Source organism: Salvelinus alpinus, chromosome 1, assembly GCF_045679555.1.
Source record: "Salvelinus alpinus chromosome 1, SLU_Salpinus.1, whole genome shotgun sequence".
Lineage (NCBI taxonomy): Eukaryota > Metazoa > Chordata > Actinopteri > Salmoniformes > Salmonidae > Salvelinus > Salvelinus alpinus.
The window spans coordinates 47,645,319-47,662,315 of NC_092086.1; the positions used below are offsets into that span (position 1 = coordinate 47,645,319).

The 16,997-nt window shown below is 41.4% G+C and overlaps 2 protein-coding genes across 4 annotated transcripts; one reads left to right on the forward strand and one right to left on the reverse strand.

Moving 5' to 3' along the window:
- Positions 1-8,495: 8,495 nt before the first annotated feature.
- Positions 8,496-14,627, reverse strand: LOC139578317 (rRNA methyltransferase 2, mitochondrial-like). Its single transcript, XM_071405747.1, has 2 exons — positions 14,139-14,627; positions 8,496-9,099 (listed from the first exon to the last, which is right to left on the reverse strand). Exons 1-2 carry the CDS (start codon positions 14,437-14,439, stop codon positions 8,666-8,668), a joined length of 735 nt encoding a protein of 244 aa, XP_071261848.1. The 5' UTR covers positions 14,440-14,627; the 3' UTR covers positions 8,496-8,665.
- Positions 14,266-16,781, forward strand: nudt1 (nudix (nucleoside diphosphate linked moiety X)-type motif 1). Of its 3 annotated transcripts, none has more exons than XM_071405759.1 (4): positions 14,266-14,401; positions 15,387-15,543; positions 15,819-15,964; positions 16,163-16,781. In XM_071405759.1, exons 1-4 carry the CDS (start codon positions 14,392-14,394, stop codon positions 16,333-16,335), a joined length of 486 nt encoding a protein of 161 aa, XP_071261860.1. In that variant the 5' UTR covers positions 14,266-14,391; the 3' UTR covers positions 16,336-16,781. The 3 variants fall into 3 exon arrangements, with proteins under 3 accessions (XP_071261860.1, XP_071261867.1, XP_071261878.1); XM_071405766.1 differs by lacking the exon at positions 14,266-14,401 and adding an exon at positions 14,711-15,124; XM_071405777.1 differs by lacking the exon at positions 14,266-14,401 and adding an exon at positions 14,756-14,896.
- The last annotated feature ends 216 nt before the right edge of the window (positions 16,782-16,997 follow it).

Genomic DNA, 16,997 nt, shown 5'->3' on the forward strand with positions numbered 1-16,997 from the left:
ATCATTCTCTCTAATGTAGGATAAAAGGAAACGGTCATTTGTCTACTCAACTTGTTGTGTTAAAAAAAGTCAAAACTTTTCCTATGTTCGATTCCCCCAACCCAGATAGTCCCTTGTCAAATAGATGTTGGATTGAACACTCATCAGAATAGTCTAAATGAAAGAGTTGCTTTGAGAGCATCAATTACATGATACACCTACAGTGGCCTCTTGATTTCTATACTCCCAGTGCCACGAGAGAGCAATTCGATGTCAACTATCTTCAAAGCTATGAACTCTGCATGGCTGGAATGGAAAGGCCTAGCTAATTAGCCAATTTCCATTGAAAAGATGAAAAGACAGTCAGTGTAAATTCTGTTTATCCTGTCATTTTTAAACCCCTTCTTCTCACTATATGATTGGCAGCAATAAACAAATTCATTAGAAAATATATGGTGCTGGATGCTGCAGTATGGTGCTGGATGCTGCAGTATGGTGCTGGATGCTGCGGTATGGTGCTGGATGCTGCGGTATGGTGCTGGATGCTGCGGTATGGTGCTGGATGCTGCGGTATGGTGCTGGATGCTGCAGTATGGTGCTGGATGCTGCAGTATGGTGCTGGATGCTGCAGTATGGTGCTGGATGCTGCAGTATGGTGCTGGATGCTGCAGTATGGTGCTGGATGCTGTGGAGCAGATACAGTAAATGTTTTTTATGGGATGAAAAAGTTTTCAAAGATTTCATAAACATTAAGATCATGCCTTAGATTGTTAGCAAGCGAACTTCAAAGCCAAAGCAAATGCCTTTTTTGTAAGTTCCTGTGGCAATTAGACAAAACAAGAAACATCCCTGAGCAAATCATGTTTATGCCACTCTGTATATAAACACTTTCAGAATATCTTATTAAACACCAGTTGATTATTTTCCCGAGGATAAAACGGGTTTGAAATTTAATTTCTCTGCATGTTTTATTTATTTTACGTCAAATATACATCAAGATTACGTAGTCATTTGCAGTTACACCCTTTTCCTCTTTGCAAATGTATCAAAATATATTTGGCAGAGGCAATGCGAAAGACAGATTAACCTTAATTAAATGCTCCATTTGGTTAAACATCGGGTGAATAAAGTAGCGATGTGCAACTTGTTTTTTTACTTCTTCATATTGAGCCATATGCCGTTAGTGATGACAAACTGGTACTGCATATCCTATGGGGTTGGCACATTCTGACACATTCTGATTCTGAAGAAAAATCGGTCATTCCATGTTTAAATTCAAATCTGATTCAAGTGAAGTGCTGTACCTCAGAAATGCAAATCTTAAAACAAATCACAGCTAAACAAGACCAACGTGTCATTTAAAACAGGTCACATGTATAATTCAAAGCTGTTGTGTAACAGCTTCGTTTTCCCCCCTTCATTTGTAGACCTTCTGCTGCTTTCCATTCTGAGAGAAATGTTAGATGTCTTACCAAAAAGTCTTGTCTCCTGCTGCTAGCCTAAGAACTATCACCAAAGGTGAGTCAACAGGAATGACCAGCAGAGCACCGTGGGAGCTCTCTGGTTCTCCAGACAGCCAGTCAGAACGGTTTAAAAACCAACACCCCTCCATAAACACAGGGGAGGCTGTTACAACATACACCTCTCTATACTGATTCGGGCCATATAGTGGAACTTACTGTAGTGTTGTGTCAAACTCTGCCTTCAGCATCCTTAGAGAGATGAATGACTACATGTAGTCCAAAAGACTCCCTAGTTTACACTGAGTTCCAAAGTAATCCAGGAGGGCATCCAGCTATAACCAATGATGCAAAGTGAGGGAATTTGTCTTCAAAGGTTTGGATTTGACATGCAGGGATCATTTATAGCAATTAAGACTTGGCATGAAGGTATGAAGGGGATGAACATTTGTACGCTTCAGTGATTTGTCAATAATATTCTTTGGGGAAAAAACAAGTTCCCTTAACCATCATCAGTAAATTTTAAACAGGAATATTTTCAACTGTACACTTACTTACAAATCAGTCAGGGTTAGAATAAATATATTTGTTCAAATATTTTAGTGCTTACCCTGAGAGGTCCGTTCTATATCATGTTCAAATTACATGTCATGAGCTAATTTGTAGGAGATAGTTAGAAAGTGTAGATAATAAATGTACTTGGTCCGTTTCTGTGAATAAATCATCAACATCTCCCATGTTTTCCATGTAGTGGGATCCAAATAATTTCCCCTGTCTGACAGATAACGAAGCAAGATGCCCCAGAACTAGCCCTTGCACCATCTGTCTCACCACACGCTCCATTCCGGCAGTAACTTCTCATTTACACTGTCCACCAGCCTGCGATCCAGCCCTGCAACCCCAGAAACCAGTTACACACCTGTCCCTTGACAAGTTAATTAAATGAAAGGAATAATTGGTCCACGGCAAAGGATCCTAATAGCTCTGTCAAACTGCCATGCAATTAAAACAGAAACTTCTAAGGGGACTGTATGGAAGTCCATGTGGCGTATAGGTACTTTATACAGTAAGAACATATATGGGGTTTCAGATACTACCTGAATTAAAGGAGAAACTGCCCTCCGTCTCTTTATCTCCTCCTACTCTCCAAGATGGAATTCAATTGATCTGCCTTAGACTAGCCTGGGAGACAGCTGATGAGGAGAGCTAACCCTTGACTACTCCCGGACGGGTGTAATTGTGAACATGTATGCTAGAAAGAGAAATGTCGAATTGAAGAATGAAGTTTGGACACCTGTCTGAAGCCTTTTGCCTAATTTCAAGACTTCATGGTGTAGAGAGAGCTACTTAAGCACATACTGTTGTATATTGGCAACCTAATGCCTGAACAGGTATGAATATTCAATTGCATGCCTCATTGTACCCTCCCACATCCTTCAGGAGGGCCTGCACCTAGATGTTTGCAGACAAGTCTCTCAGTGTCCCTGTGTCAATTGGTGTAGCTGAACCATCAAAGCTATGAACTGTAAGTGTCATTGATAACACAAAGAAAGACAAACATACATCAAGACATTTCTGGATAAGAGCATCTGCTAAATGTGTAAAATGTCAATTTCAAGTTCATTTAACTGTCAGTGCAGTTATGAATGCTTGGCCAGTCAACCATAATTTGTGCTTGCTTATACAATTGGATAAGTGGATAATGGCCTAAAAGTCTATTCAACAAGCGAGGGGGTGTGTGTTGGTAATGTAGTTTAACTTCCTCCCTTTCTTCTTCCAAGAAGTGAATGCAGCATCCTGATGCAGTGAACTGATTATTGAGTCCGCTGTGTTGTTCTAATGCAGCCACATTTGATCTTACTCTTTCTTTGATGGCATACAGACGTGAGCACTGTGAATCGATGCTCCAAAGTTAGTGTTTTTCTGCTGTGTCAAAGTAAGATGAGGTGACTAGAAAATACATACTGTTTCCTGGAAATGTACTTTTGTTTTTACTGTTTTCACGTCACAGGTTTCACATTTTGTTAAGCAAAGGTAATCCTTTAATAAATAATAGCCAAGTGTCAGGATCTGCATGCAATGCTCGGTTGGCAACTTCCTTAGTCCTTCTCTAAAGACCGAATCCTAACTTGACAAGCACCAATTTCTCATGTGTCATCCAACTCTGAACTCAAATGACTGCAGACAACATCACTTTACATTCAGGCCCAAGCCCCTTCCTGAATTTAACCACTAAAAGAGAGGCTCCTAATCTCCAGGATGCAGGCGTTTAGCATAAAAGCAAATTAACTCATTGCTGACGGAGCCAGGTCGCTACATCTATTAACAATCCCTGTGGGAATACATTTCCACCACAATCCATGAGAAAGTTTGTTGGAAATCCCTAGTGCTGCCTGAAAGAAAGGAAACACATTAGAAAGTTAACTTCAAACAGTTCCTCTAAAGCGGTGGAAGTTTGTTCACAAGCAAGATGATTAAAGAGGTGATCTCATTTCCATAATTGAATTTGAAGGAATTTATAGTCCCTCCAAAATGATTATTTTTATTTTTTAGCTTAATTGGCTACTATTTACATACAAGCCACCAGCTGTCTCCACAAAGGTAAATTAACCCGCAAGGCATTATGCCTAGCCCTTTCAGCAACAGCAGTAACAAGTGCAAAGGGATTGTAGGATTGCATCTAAATATGTGTCAGCAGCACACAGTGTTTAGGGAATAATATTAAAATGTGATCTGAATACCAAACGAAGTGGACGATCAACAAGTAATGAGCAGAAAACAAAATGGGCCAGACTATTTTTCTCCTTCAACGGACAAACAATTGGGATTAAAGAAGGTTTCTTCTTTATTAACTTAATTTCAACATGGCCAGAAATGTGTTCAACAAAGTATACTCAGTCATCATTCCTAAAGAAAGTGACAGGTTGCCTAAAGGAAACCAAATAAGCAGATTTAATGAATACATTAACATGAACTAACTATTTCATTGGTGCCATAAATACATGCAAATCAAGTCATAATTAGGTTTAAAAATTCGATTTCATGGGGTAATCAGACTTCTAAAACTCAATTTTAGATTTTAATCAGATTTCAACAAGGATATTAACTCAGTGGTAATTTGAAGGGCATTTATTCATGTAGAGTATATTCAGCCTAAGCCTGAGAGCAGTTGATTAATTCAATAAAATTAAACCGTTGAGAGCTTTTATTCAGTAGAAATGTTAAAACACTGTTAGGCACTATGCTAAAATAATGTTTTGTTTCAACAATTTAGTATGAAAAACCCCAATTGAAAGATATGGTCAAATGTCTACTTGAAAAATCAATTTGAAAAGAATATGAATTTAAGAGGTTATCTTTTGTTGTGACCCATACAATACGTACATGTCTCATGCTTTTGTAACTTGTAAAGGCTGTACAATTCTGAAAAACATCTGGTAGACATTATACTTGGGGATGGCTTAACACAAATGCTGGCATCAGAAGTCGTGTATCTATTGAATAGTAGGCCTATCTTTACATCATGGTTTGTAAAGATAGCAAAATGCCCATTTATAAACTGGGAGGTTTGAGCTCTGAATGCTGATTGGCTGACAGCTGTGGTACAGTTGAAGTCGGATGTTTACATACACCTTAGCCAAATACATTTAAACTCAGTTTTACACAATTCCTGACATTTAATCCTAGTAAAGATTCCCTGTTTCAGGTCAGTTAGGATCACCACTTTATTTTAAGAATGTGAAATGTCAGAACAATAGTAAAGAAGGATTTATTTCAGCTTTTATTTCATTCATCACATTCCCAGTGGGTCAGAAGTTTACATACACTCAATTAGTATTTGGTAGCATTGCTTTTAAATTGTTTTACTTGGGTCAAACATTTCGGGTAGCCTTCCACAAGCTTCCCACAATAAGTTGGGTGAATTTTGGCCCATTCCTCCTGACAGAGCTGGTGTAACTGAGTCAGGTTTGTAGGCCTCCTTGCTCGCACATGCTTTTTCAGTTCTGCCCACACATTTTCTATAGGATTGAGGTCAGGGCTGTGTGATGGCCACTCCAAAACCTTGACTTTGTTGTCCTTAAGCCATTTTGCCACAACTTTGGAAGTATGCTTGGGGTCAATGTCCATTTGGAAGACCCATTTGCGACCAAGCTTTTTTTTGCTAACCAGTTTATAATAGCAATAAGGCACCTCGGGGGTTTGTGATATATGGCCAATATACCACGGCTAAGGGTTGTTTCCAGTCACACCATGATGCATCGTGCATAATTTTATAAATGCTTATATTTAACTAGGCAATTCAGTTAAGAAAAAATTCTTATTTACAATGACGGCCTACCAAAAGGCAAAAAGCCTCCTGCGGGGACGGGGGACTGGGATTAAAAATAAAAAAAATAGGACAAAACACACATCACAACAAGAGACAACACTACATAAATAGAGACCTAGGACAACAACATAGCAAGGCAGCAACACATGACAACACAGCATGGTAGCAACACAACATGGTAGCAGCACAAAACATGGTACAAACATTATTGGGCACAGACAACAGCACAAAGGGCAAGAAGGTAGAGACAACAATCAGGAAGCAGCCACAACTGTCAGGAAGAGTGTCCATGATTGAGTCTTTGAATGAAGAGATTGAGATAAAACTGTCCAGCTTTTATCAAGAACAGCCCTTAGCCATGGTATATTGGCCATATACCACACCCCCTTGTGCCTTATTTATGAATTTGAAATCATTCCTCATTAATGCCTTATAGTTGGTATACTAAACCCATCGCTATGAGCAGCAGGTAAAGCGGTATATCAGGGCACTGGTAAAACTCCAGGCACTTCACAACCATCTGTATTGTGGATTTACACTACAGAAACGCAACATGTCCCTGAAGCTGGAAATTGAGAACTTTTCAAAGACAAGAATGAAAAAGCAAATGATTAGATACAAGGTAGCTAGCCTAAACTACACGGAGACTATGAGGAAGATCTGGATCTTCTTAACAAGGCAATGCACCAATATTGGAACATGGAATGCCAAAACAATGTATTTATTTATGATTGTGTTAGGCCTTTAACCTTTCGCCTCTAAACATGTCTAGTTTACTTCAGAAGTTCCTTGCACACTTTCCTGCTGGAGCAGGTGAAACCATCACATGTGTTGTGGTTAATCGTACTACAACGACCTCTGTGTCAGCAGCAATAACAAATCGAACTTGAGGTTACCACGGAGGTGGAAAGAAATCTGGACAGCATATCAGCTCACACAGTGTACAACGTAATCTATTATGTCTCCTCCTACCTACACACAATGCTTGATGGTAAAGGTGACTGGCTCCCAACTACTCTATGGTGGAACTTGTATAGTCAGTGCTAGTCTCATTTATGGCAGTGAGGTTGAATAGAAATGCCTTGCTCATTCAGTCTGTTCTAAGGCATTTAACTGGACATTATTTGTGTCTTTGGTCATCAGTGATGTGAAAAGTCAAGGCATTTGAAAAACATAGTTCAAGGTTTAGTTCAGTGGTCGATACCATGAAGACAATGTTTAAAACGAGGTTGATTTGACGTGCATGTACCTAATATTTTTGTGCAGGCTGATGTACATAGAATGAATAGTAATGTGGACTGTGTAACACAAGTCATGTGGAACCCAATACGCCAACAATGAACCAACCCTTTACAATCTAGCTGCCGATCACATAACTGAGGAGATAACAGGGAGGTATCCATGGCTTGAAAGTCACAGCTCACTGGCTAATTGTATGAAGGTTTATAATAGCATCATGGAGACAGGGCCCCTCCACCAATGTATGGTATCAAATATATGAAATCTTCCATGTGGATCTTTATGGTGAGGTTCTTTTCATCATATTCTCTATTTTAAGGGACATTTGTATCCGTTTCTCCTGTCCCCATCACATTTAATTGTGTTCTCAGTCCATTGCACAGTTCTGATACATTTGTTTCTTTGTTCCTAGTAAAATCAGCAGAGTACTTTCAAACCCTGAGAGGCATATAATTACAGGAAGTAGTCAGTGACAAGAGAGAAAAACAGGCAAAGTAAAAAGTGCCAAATCAACACTACTGTGGGCCTTCATCCCGAGGTATTTAGCTCTGTATATTGTGTATTTATTTTACCTTTATTTAACTAGGCAAGCCAGTTAAGAAACAATTCTTATTTTCAATGACAGCCTAGGGACAGTGGGTTAACTGCCTTGTTCAGGGGCAGAATGACAGATTTTTACCTCGTCAGCTCAGGGATTCGACCTCGCAACCTTTCGGTTACTAGTCCAACGCTCTAACCACTAGGCTACCTGCCGCCCCCTGAGGGAAATCTCCACTTGGCAAAAATAATTCTAAATCACATCATTTCAAGCAGAGCATTCAAAAGCCAGCCTGACGATGTATTGAAGAGCACATCCCCGCTCACTGAGAGCGAAGACCAACACTATTTATAATGTACGGCTTCAGTGGCATCAGCCATTTCATTAGTCATGCTGTCCATGGCTCTTTCATCCAGCCCGTTTTCCCTTTATAAGCCCTAAATGAGAGAATGATTACATGTTACTACGTGGCTGGCAAAACAGATTATAAGCATTACAAATGGCAAACTGGAATATTTATTATCAAACAAATACCAAATGTACTTTGTAATACTTCAAACACGCCTGACAAAGGAAAAAAATTATAGTTCTGACGTGCACAGAAATTTACTTGAGGAACATGGTGGCTCTGATGATAAGGGCTTGATACATACAATACATTCTGGCCCATAGATGTTGATATCACCTTGTCTGTAGGTAAAGATGAAAACAGCCCATACGGAGAAATGATTGGCCTGCGAATGCACAGCTTATTGATACCTCAAAGGCGCCATCTTCTGGTAGGCTAAATATTTCAGCTCAATTGAGAAATGAATAATGCATGCTCGATCCAAATCTCTTGTTGGATTTTACAGATGTGGTATGGATGTGACTTGTACTTGCAAAGTATGTTTAAAATATTTCAGGGAAGATTTCAAGAATTGTAGATGTTGAATAATGTAAATCACTGTAGAATCTCCATCGATTTTAATGAGTTGGGTAAAGATATCATAGAACACTATAGATTTTTACAGAAAGTACATTCATGAAGGAGAAATAGAGGGGCTACTCAAGTGCTTGAGCACCTCAAGCCTTTCATTGCAGGTGAACAAAGCTTACAACACGCATGAAAATATACAGTCAGACTATTTTATTTTTTCTGTACGACCGGGCAAGGAAAAACAACTCTGACGACTCCTTTCGGCTGGCTTTTGGTTTGACTGTCCTGACGTCACGGAACACAGCTGAAAGCTTCTGCTGAAGCTGGTGCGCCAATGCCCCGTCCCAATACTTACAAATCAGAGAGCCACCAGTCTGCAACACCTTCTCAGCCAAGTCAATCAATGACAACGACATTGTGATGAGTTTTTCATGGTCCATCTCCTTGAAACCACTGGCATTGGGTGCCATATCACTCATGATGACATGAGCCTGGGCACCAGGGAGAAGTTCAAGCAGCTTGGCATGTGTGACTGGGTCGGTGATGTCATGATTGGACAGGAAGTGAGCTCCATCTAGAGGTGCTATATGCAGAAGGTCAACTCCAACCACAGTGCCACGGGGGAATTCTCCATCTGGAAGTAACAAAACATGCAAGAGGTCATGACGTGTAGAACTGCGATCATAACTCATTTTCACAGCTTCTTGTGCTAAAAGAACATTGGATAACACTGTCAAGCCTTGACAATTAATTTCACTGATGGCACACTGATGTTCTACAAATGATCCTAATGCTTGGCACAGAGCTCTCCACAAGACCAACAATGAACTTAAAATGTCAAAAAACAGAACAATGTGGCAACTGTACATTGATTCCACCCCCAAAAGTAACATTCATATTTATTATAACAGCATTGAGACGGTTCAAGGTTCGGAGGCCAGTTTGGATCAATTTGTCCACTACTTTGACCAAATAAAACATCTTGTTGCTGAACTTAAAACCTCTCCACTGTCACTACCTACAACAGCCTCCACTCCCTCTGTGCCCTAGTATGTAGTCCCCAGTGTCGCTCTTCCTCCCTCGCCTGCAGCAGACACAGCCCTGAGCATGCCTCTCTCACGCGTGACACCTGCTGTACCACAGCATCTTCTAGAGGAGGAGATCAGCCTGGTGCTTCAGCATAGGGATGAGGTTTGGGAGCCGCAGTGTGCATTGAATAATGTTGGAGGAAAACCAGGCTCTCAGGATGGAAGTGTGTAGACTTAGAGAGGAACTGTCCAGCGCAGTCAACACTGGCCACATACACGACCTGCAGAAGGAGCTATATGAGCTAAGGCAGGAATTTCTCAGCCGCAACCATCCACTCTACAAAGAGTCCTACAAAAACCAGGAGAACAGCTGAATCAGGACACACCAACCAACCAATGCACTGACCCAACTGACCACTCCATCCCAAACCACAGCCTGTAATTCTCCAATCACTCCTGCCATCCTTCATAGACCTGACGAAAAACCAGACATTATATTAATGATGGACTCAAATGGAAAGTTTATATTACAGAATAAACTTTTCCCAAATAAAAATGTGTCAAAGTTATGGTGCCCCACAACAGAGAGAGCTTTGGAGATCTTGACTGTGGCCCAGCTTGTCTCCCCCAGCCATATCATCATTCACACAGGGACCAATGACTTGTGTGTCCAATAGGAGCGAGTGGCCACATCACTAAGGGGAGTGATAGAAAGGGCCTCCACCATCTTCCCCTTCGCGAACATAGTAATATCTACCCTGCTCCAGAGGAGAGATTTCCACCCTGCCACCATCCAGAGGGTAAATGCCAGCCTCTCTCAGGACTGTGTGCTAAGGCCCAACATACACCTGACCCACCATCCCACCCTCAGCCTGGACTGTCTTTATGACAATGTACACCTGTACAAAGAGACAGTCCCCACCTTCGCCAGGACGTTAAAGGATGTTGCTCTGGGTGGCCAGTCCACCTCACATGAGCAACAGAACAGGCACCAACTACCTGAGACAAATCAGACGCTCCTTTATGCCTGCATCTGGTGGCGCCTCACAGAGATTGGAGAACAGCCAGCAACACTCCCCCCCCCCCACACCACCCTCTACCACTTCTCTCCAAGGAACTGCATACAGATACACTGAGCTATGCCCAAGCCGTACGCAGTCAAAGAAGCCCCATGCAGAGTTTGGAGCGTCGCCGGCCACACTGCCCTCCGCACCACCCTCTTCAATTCCCCTTACAATCTCCCTCCCATGGTACCAGACCAGGCCCGCCTCAGCACAGCTCAACCAGACCCATCACAATACAGCTCAACCAGACCTGGCCCATCACAGCACAGCTCTACCAGACCAGGCCCACCTCAACTCAGCCCAGCTCTACACTGCACCGACCACTACCCTAGGGTCTAGCAAAATACTGTTGAGGGTAGTGCACCACATGATGCAGTCCACACCATGTATCATTCATATAAATCAGCCACACTGTCCTCCATACCACCCTCCTCAATTCCCCCACAACCTCCCTCCCAGGCTAGTTTTGGTTACACTCCCTACTCCCATCCCCGGGACAGGCCTGGGACACTCCTGCCCCCATAGCAGCTCCAGCCCTGCAACAAGAGCCACACCAAGGACTCCTGTGCACACCCAGAATAGAGCATTGGCAGCCACCTCCTTTGGCGGGAGCTTCATCAGGGTGGACTGAGCTCTGCCAACACTGCTCTCCCAGTTCCTGCCCTAGCCACTGTATCCAGCGACTTGAGGGTGGTCTGTCAAATGCTGTCTACTCTGCTCTCACGTAGATTCGCCAGAGACCTTGGCAAAGTCTCAGCTCACTCAACAAATAGCTGCAGATGACCCTATGCCTGTTAGCTCTTATGGGACTGAGCTGAATACACCCTCTGACTTTAAATCCCGTAGGGGTCTTGGGCTAATGTACCTAAATGTGCAAAGTATGATTTAAAAAATGGACACAATTGACATTTGGGTACAGGACTCATGTCCTGACATTCTGGTTCTCTAGGAAACATGGTTAAATGGTTCCGTATCTGATAAAGACATTGAAATAAATTATTATAATGTATTTAGATGTGACAGTTTACAGAAAGGGGGAGGAGTGGCCATATGTCAAATCTATTTTCATGGTGTCCCAATCTTTAAATATTTATATTCCCCATAAATGTTAGCTACTGGTTGTAGATGTGCCCATAAACCAGAATGCACACTTATTTGTTGCTGGGATTTTTTCTCTGATTTAGCCACCATATCCTGTATTCCTGACCCTGAGTTGGATCTACTCTGATTTCAGAGCACTCTCGTCTGAGTGTGCCAGAGCGCAGAATAACTGATGAATTTTGGAATGCTCAACACCCGTTGAATATGGCCGGTGTCAGTAACCTCAGCAAAAAGTTGTATTTAAAATTGATGACAGCAGCACAGTTACAGTCTCCAACACTCTGAATACCGTAAAAACAGCCTAACCAGCTCAGCTAGGGTGAGAAAAATGGTCAGAGTGAGGTGTTCTCTCATTTATGCCTGAAAGTAGCTAGCCTGCTAGCTAACTTTAGCCAATGAGCTTGGGCGCTTGACTGCCGCTGTGAGGTCAGAACGCTCGGATCAACCCTACTCCTCAACAAGAGCGTCCGGTGTGCACTCTGAATGCTCCGAGAGCGAAACGCTTGGAATATTACAAACGGACAATCTGAAAATGCTCTGAATTTATGAACACCCAGAGCGCACTCTGAGCTCTCTCTGGCAATCCAGAGTGAATTTTCAAAAGCACCCGTAGTGAATCTTGGTTTTAATTTAATAAATGTACTATCTGTGATGTGCTAGATGCCTTGCTTAAGATTGGGCTGATATGCTTGATCCATGATCCATTTCTGCTGCAGCTCTCTGCCCCCCTGGTAGCTTAATCATTAACCCATATGTTTAACCTGACGATTATATCTGGTACAATCCCCAAGGTTTGGAAGGCGGCCCATGTACTCTCACTTCACCAAGGTGTTGACCCTTGTGACCTAAATAATTATCAGCCTATTTCTAAACTTTCTTGCCTCGAGAAAAAATTTGAATCCTTGATTAATTCTCAGTTAAGAATTTTCTTATCTTTGAAATGTATTCTAAATGTACATCAGTTGGGTTTTAGACCAGGTCATAGCACCATCTCTGCTGCGTAGTTATAAATGATGTGGTTAACTGTATGGATAAAAGGCAACATTGAGCTGCCCTCTTCATTGACCTTTTGATACTGTTGATAATTCACTGCTAATTCAGAGGCTTTCCTCAAGTGGTCTAGACCAGGCTGAATGTAACTGGTTTATAAATGACTTGACAGATAGAACTTAATGTGTATCTACTGATGGTGTTAAATCAGGTTTCCTGGATATTATGAAAGGTGTACCATAGGGGTTGATTCTGGGTCCTGTACTTTTTACATTAACAATATCGAAAAATATTTTACCTGCACACCGATGATACTGTTGTGTATCCTATTGCCCCCAAGGGTGACGAGGCTCTGAGCTACAGTCTGCCTTCATTGTATTGCAGAAAAGCTTTATTGCCCTGAAATTAGTAGCCTACTGAATGCAGGTAAAACTAAGTACATGTTGTTCTCTAGAGCGCATAAAAATAACTGATGATTAATCAAGGATTCTAATATTTTGGATGGTGTTCATATGGATCGTGTCGCTGCTTACAGGGTCTTTAACTGTCTTTAAAAGGCATGTTGATGAGTTAGTAAGAAGCTCCTTCTATAGAAATATAATGGGCTTCTTCTATAGAAATATAATGGGCTTCTTCTATAGAAATATAATGGGCTTCTTCTATAGAAATATAATGGGCTTCTTCTATAGAAATATAATGGGCTTCTTCTATAGAAATATAATGGGCTTCTTCTATAGAAATATAATGGGCTTCTTCTATAGAAATATAATGGGCTTCTTCTATAGAAATATAATGGGCTTCTTCTATAGAAATATAATGGGCTTCTTCTATAGAAATAGGTCCTGCCTCTCGCTAAATAGTAGAAAGCAGATTCTAAAGTTGACGTTCCTATTGTTCCTAGACTATGGCAACCTCATCTATATGAACACAGCTCCCACTTCATTAAAGCCATTAGATACCGTTTAACATAGCGTACTATGCTTTATTACGGGCGACAATTTTAGTACTCATCACTGCATTCTCTACCAGAAAGTTGGTTGTCCCTTTTTGATGTCACATTGCTATGTTTTCATTTATAAAGCCCGTTTACAAAAAGTCTCACTGTACCTAACATCATTCAATCTTCAAAATGTTCTTAAATGTGATGTTCTGGTGACTCTGGGTCCATTCAGAAAGCTGATTGAGGACCGTATTACTGATGAATGTGTTTGTTTTTTATGACCATGTTGTTCTTTCTGCTTGTGTTTATTTTATTTATATTGTGCGTATTTTCTGTGGTTTATGTAATTCAGGGCTCATCTGTTAAAGAGACCTTGGTCTCAGTATGACTCCCTGATAAAATAAAAGGTTAGATAAATAAATACAAATAAACATGGCAGTCAAAACAATGCCAGACGCAGGAAAATATATATTTAGCCTGGCTGGTAGGTTAATTATAACAGCATGTCATGTGTTAATCTGCCAGTTGGGTTAATACAAGACGTACTCACTAGCCCCAGTTGAGTTGACCCTGTGAACAGCTATCTGGCTCCAAGCACCCGGTGTAGCACCACAATCTATTACGTTGAATCCGGGTTTTAAAAGTTTGTATTTGTCATCAATCTCCAGCAGTTTGAAGGCGCTTCTACACCGGTAGTTGTGCACATGGGCGGCCTTCACAAAGGGGTCATTAAGCTGCCGAACTATCCAGCGCTGATCAGCAGTACTCTTTCCTTTCAGATTATGCGCAGCCTTTTTTAGGAGATGTACAGAGGTATGTAGATATGATTTTTGTAACACTGAGTACCACATTATTTAGCTAAATGTAATGGCAACGATGTGCTAATGCTGCTGGCAAACAGCATTTGGTTCGATTTTGTAGTTGCACTTCCTGATCACATGAGTTTGTTGGACACGCTCGATTTAGTCAAAGACAGCCGACTCCGCGATTTAGGTCTCCCGATAGTCCTGCAGGGCGACATTAGAATCCTGCGTGATCCGCCAACCCGGCGCGTTGCGCGAGGTAAATTGAACGCAGCTAATTCATGTGTCCGAGAACGTCAATGATGCACATAATCTGCGCAGATCGACTTATTTTGGAGAAGTTATAACGGGTGGCAATTATTTTGTTTTCAAACGTGTTAAATTGTATGAGGATGCGTAATTAAAGATGTTACCGTAATACTACAGCGACTGATATCACCAGCTATGGAATTGTTTTGATATGATGTGGCATTATACTTCTGTTTCCAGTCGACAATATTTGAGGGTAACACATTTTCACAGATCTTTAACTAAAACGACCAACTTTATCCTATATTGTTTTTATCAATGTCGAATGCTACAGGTCAGTGCCCGACACATTGAATACGACCACATGGCCGGCCTTGCCACTGTCAACGCGGGATTGGAGAAATTCGTTATTTATTCTGTATAACTCTAAACTACGAAAACCATTTTAAAGGACTAGATTGACAACCTAAAAGTTGCTATAAAGGCAAGTTACTTGCATGGAGTTTAACTTCTAGTCTACTTGAAGAATGCAATAAAAGGCGACTTGTTTAAGTTTGCTGCTGTGCACTGCTGTGATGTCTTCTTGCATACCAGAACTCTTACAATAGTGTTTTGGCAGAAAATAACATGACAGAATGCTTCTCAATAATCTGCAATGTGTCATCTCTAGAGATACTGTAGCTTCGATGAAACCAAGAGAGTGAGGTCATCCATGGATTGTGGTCTACTGATTATGTATATTACAGGTACAATGTTTACCAAGAAGCTGCTGACCCTGGTGCTGGTGGTGCAGCCTGGACGGGTGCTGCTGGGCATGAAGAAGAGAGGGTTCGGAGCAGGGAAGTGGAATGGGTTTGGTGGCAAAGTCCAACCTGGGGAGACTATTGAAGAGGCTGCCAGGCGGTGAGATTGGTTGCAGTCCTCGGTAGATGTCTTGAAAGGTTTCCCTACTATTTGGTTTAATAATTTGCATGTAAAATCATGTTAACAGATTCCAGCACTGGGCAGCATCTGATACTACATACCCCCATAAATGTCATATTGTGATGTTACAGTAGGCATGGTCTGATTATTGCCTGTTATCTGAGGTCTACTATCTAGTTTTTCCTACTCTGGTCTGAAAGCGACACACTTTCCTGCTACTTTCTCTACTTACAAACTGGGGTTTTTTTCTCCAGAGAACTGCTGGAGGAAAGTGGCCTCACAGTGGATGCACTTGATAAGATTGGAAATATCAAATTTGAATTCATCGGAGAAACGGAGCTGCTTGATGTCCATGTTTTCCGAGCTGACAACTACAACGGGGAGCCAACAGAGTCAGATGGTATTTATTCTCAATCTCATGCATTCTATTTAGGGCCTGGTTTGTGACCAGGATAAACTCATAGCCCAACAGGCTATAATCATAGACCCCATAGTTTTCCTGGAAAAAACTGCTGACCCTATACTACGTGCCTTTTTATGGAAATTTCTTAGACTGATGTCTGACGAAGTTCACTAACTTATATCTTTTCTCTTATAGAGATGCGGCCGCAGTGGTTCGACTCGGACAAGATACCCTTCAGTCAAATGTGGGTTGACGATATTCTGTGGTTTCCACTGATGCTTCAAAAGAAGAAGTTCTTGGGCTACTTCAAATTTCAGGGTCATGACTTGATCATCGATCACAAATTGGAGGAGGTAGAAAAGCTTTAAGACAGATTACTGGCCTCTGACTCATTCATACTGTATCAAAGAGCATTCCCACATGTTGTCTACCTGAAACATCCCTGGAGAAATACTGCAGAATTCCTACTGATTCCAGCTACCCTTGTTCATTCATATTCAGTGCCAAGAAATCCCCAGGTCTTTGTAAATTTACAAACACTTTGTTGCCAGTGACCATATGCCTGTGAATCAGTAATAATAATTCCCACTGAGCCAAAACTAAATACTGGATGTGTAAATGTTGCTGAGATATGTATCCCATTCCACTATTGTGTTTATATTACATTTTTAAAGTATGTGCGAATGCAGTGTGCTCTTTAGTAAAGAATGCACCACTTTTTTGTTACTTTATCAAACAGGTGGTATGGTAAACTGGAATGACAATGATTTTGATTGTTCAACATCCTGTTTAATTAAATTTAGTATCAGGGCAATTTTTTTAAATTGAACCTTTATTTAACTAGGCAAGTCAGTTAAGAATAAATTCTTATTTACAATGATGGCCAAACCCGGACGATGCTGGGCCAATTGTGCGCCGCCCTATGGGACTCCCAATCATGGCCGGATGTGATACAGCCTGGATTCGAACCAGGTACTATAGTGACGCCTGTTGCACTGAGATGCAGTGCCTTAGACGGCTGCACCACTCG

Excerpts from the sequence above, each read along its gene's own strand:
- LOC139578317 (XM_071405747.1), bottom strand. The coding sequence starts at position 14,439 with ATGTGGTACTCAGTGTTACAAAAATCATATCTACATACCTCTGTACAT. Across the intron at positions 9,100-14,138 it reads GGTCAACTCAACTGGGGCTA|ATGGAGAATTCCCCCGTGGC; the intron begins GTGAGTACGTCT and ends TGTTACTTCCAG.
- nudt1 (XM_071405759.1), top strand. Across the intron at positions 15,544-15,818 it reads ATTGAAGAGGCTGCCAGGCG|AGAACTGCTGGAGGAAAGTG; the intron begins GTGAGATTGGTT and ends TTTTTTCTCCAG. Across the intron at positions 15,965-16,162 it reads GGAGCCAACAGAGTCAGATG|AGATGCGGCCGCAGTGGTTC; the intron begins GTATTTATTCTC and ends TTTCTCTTATAG.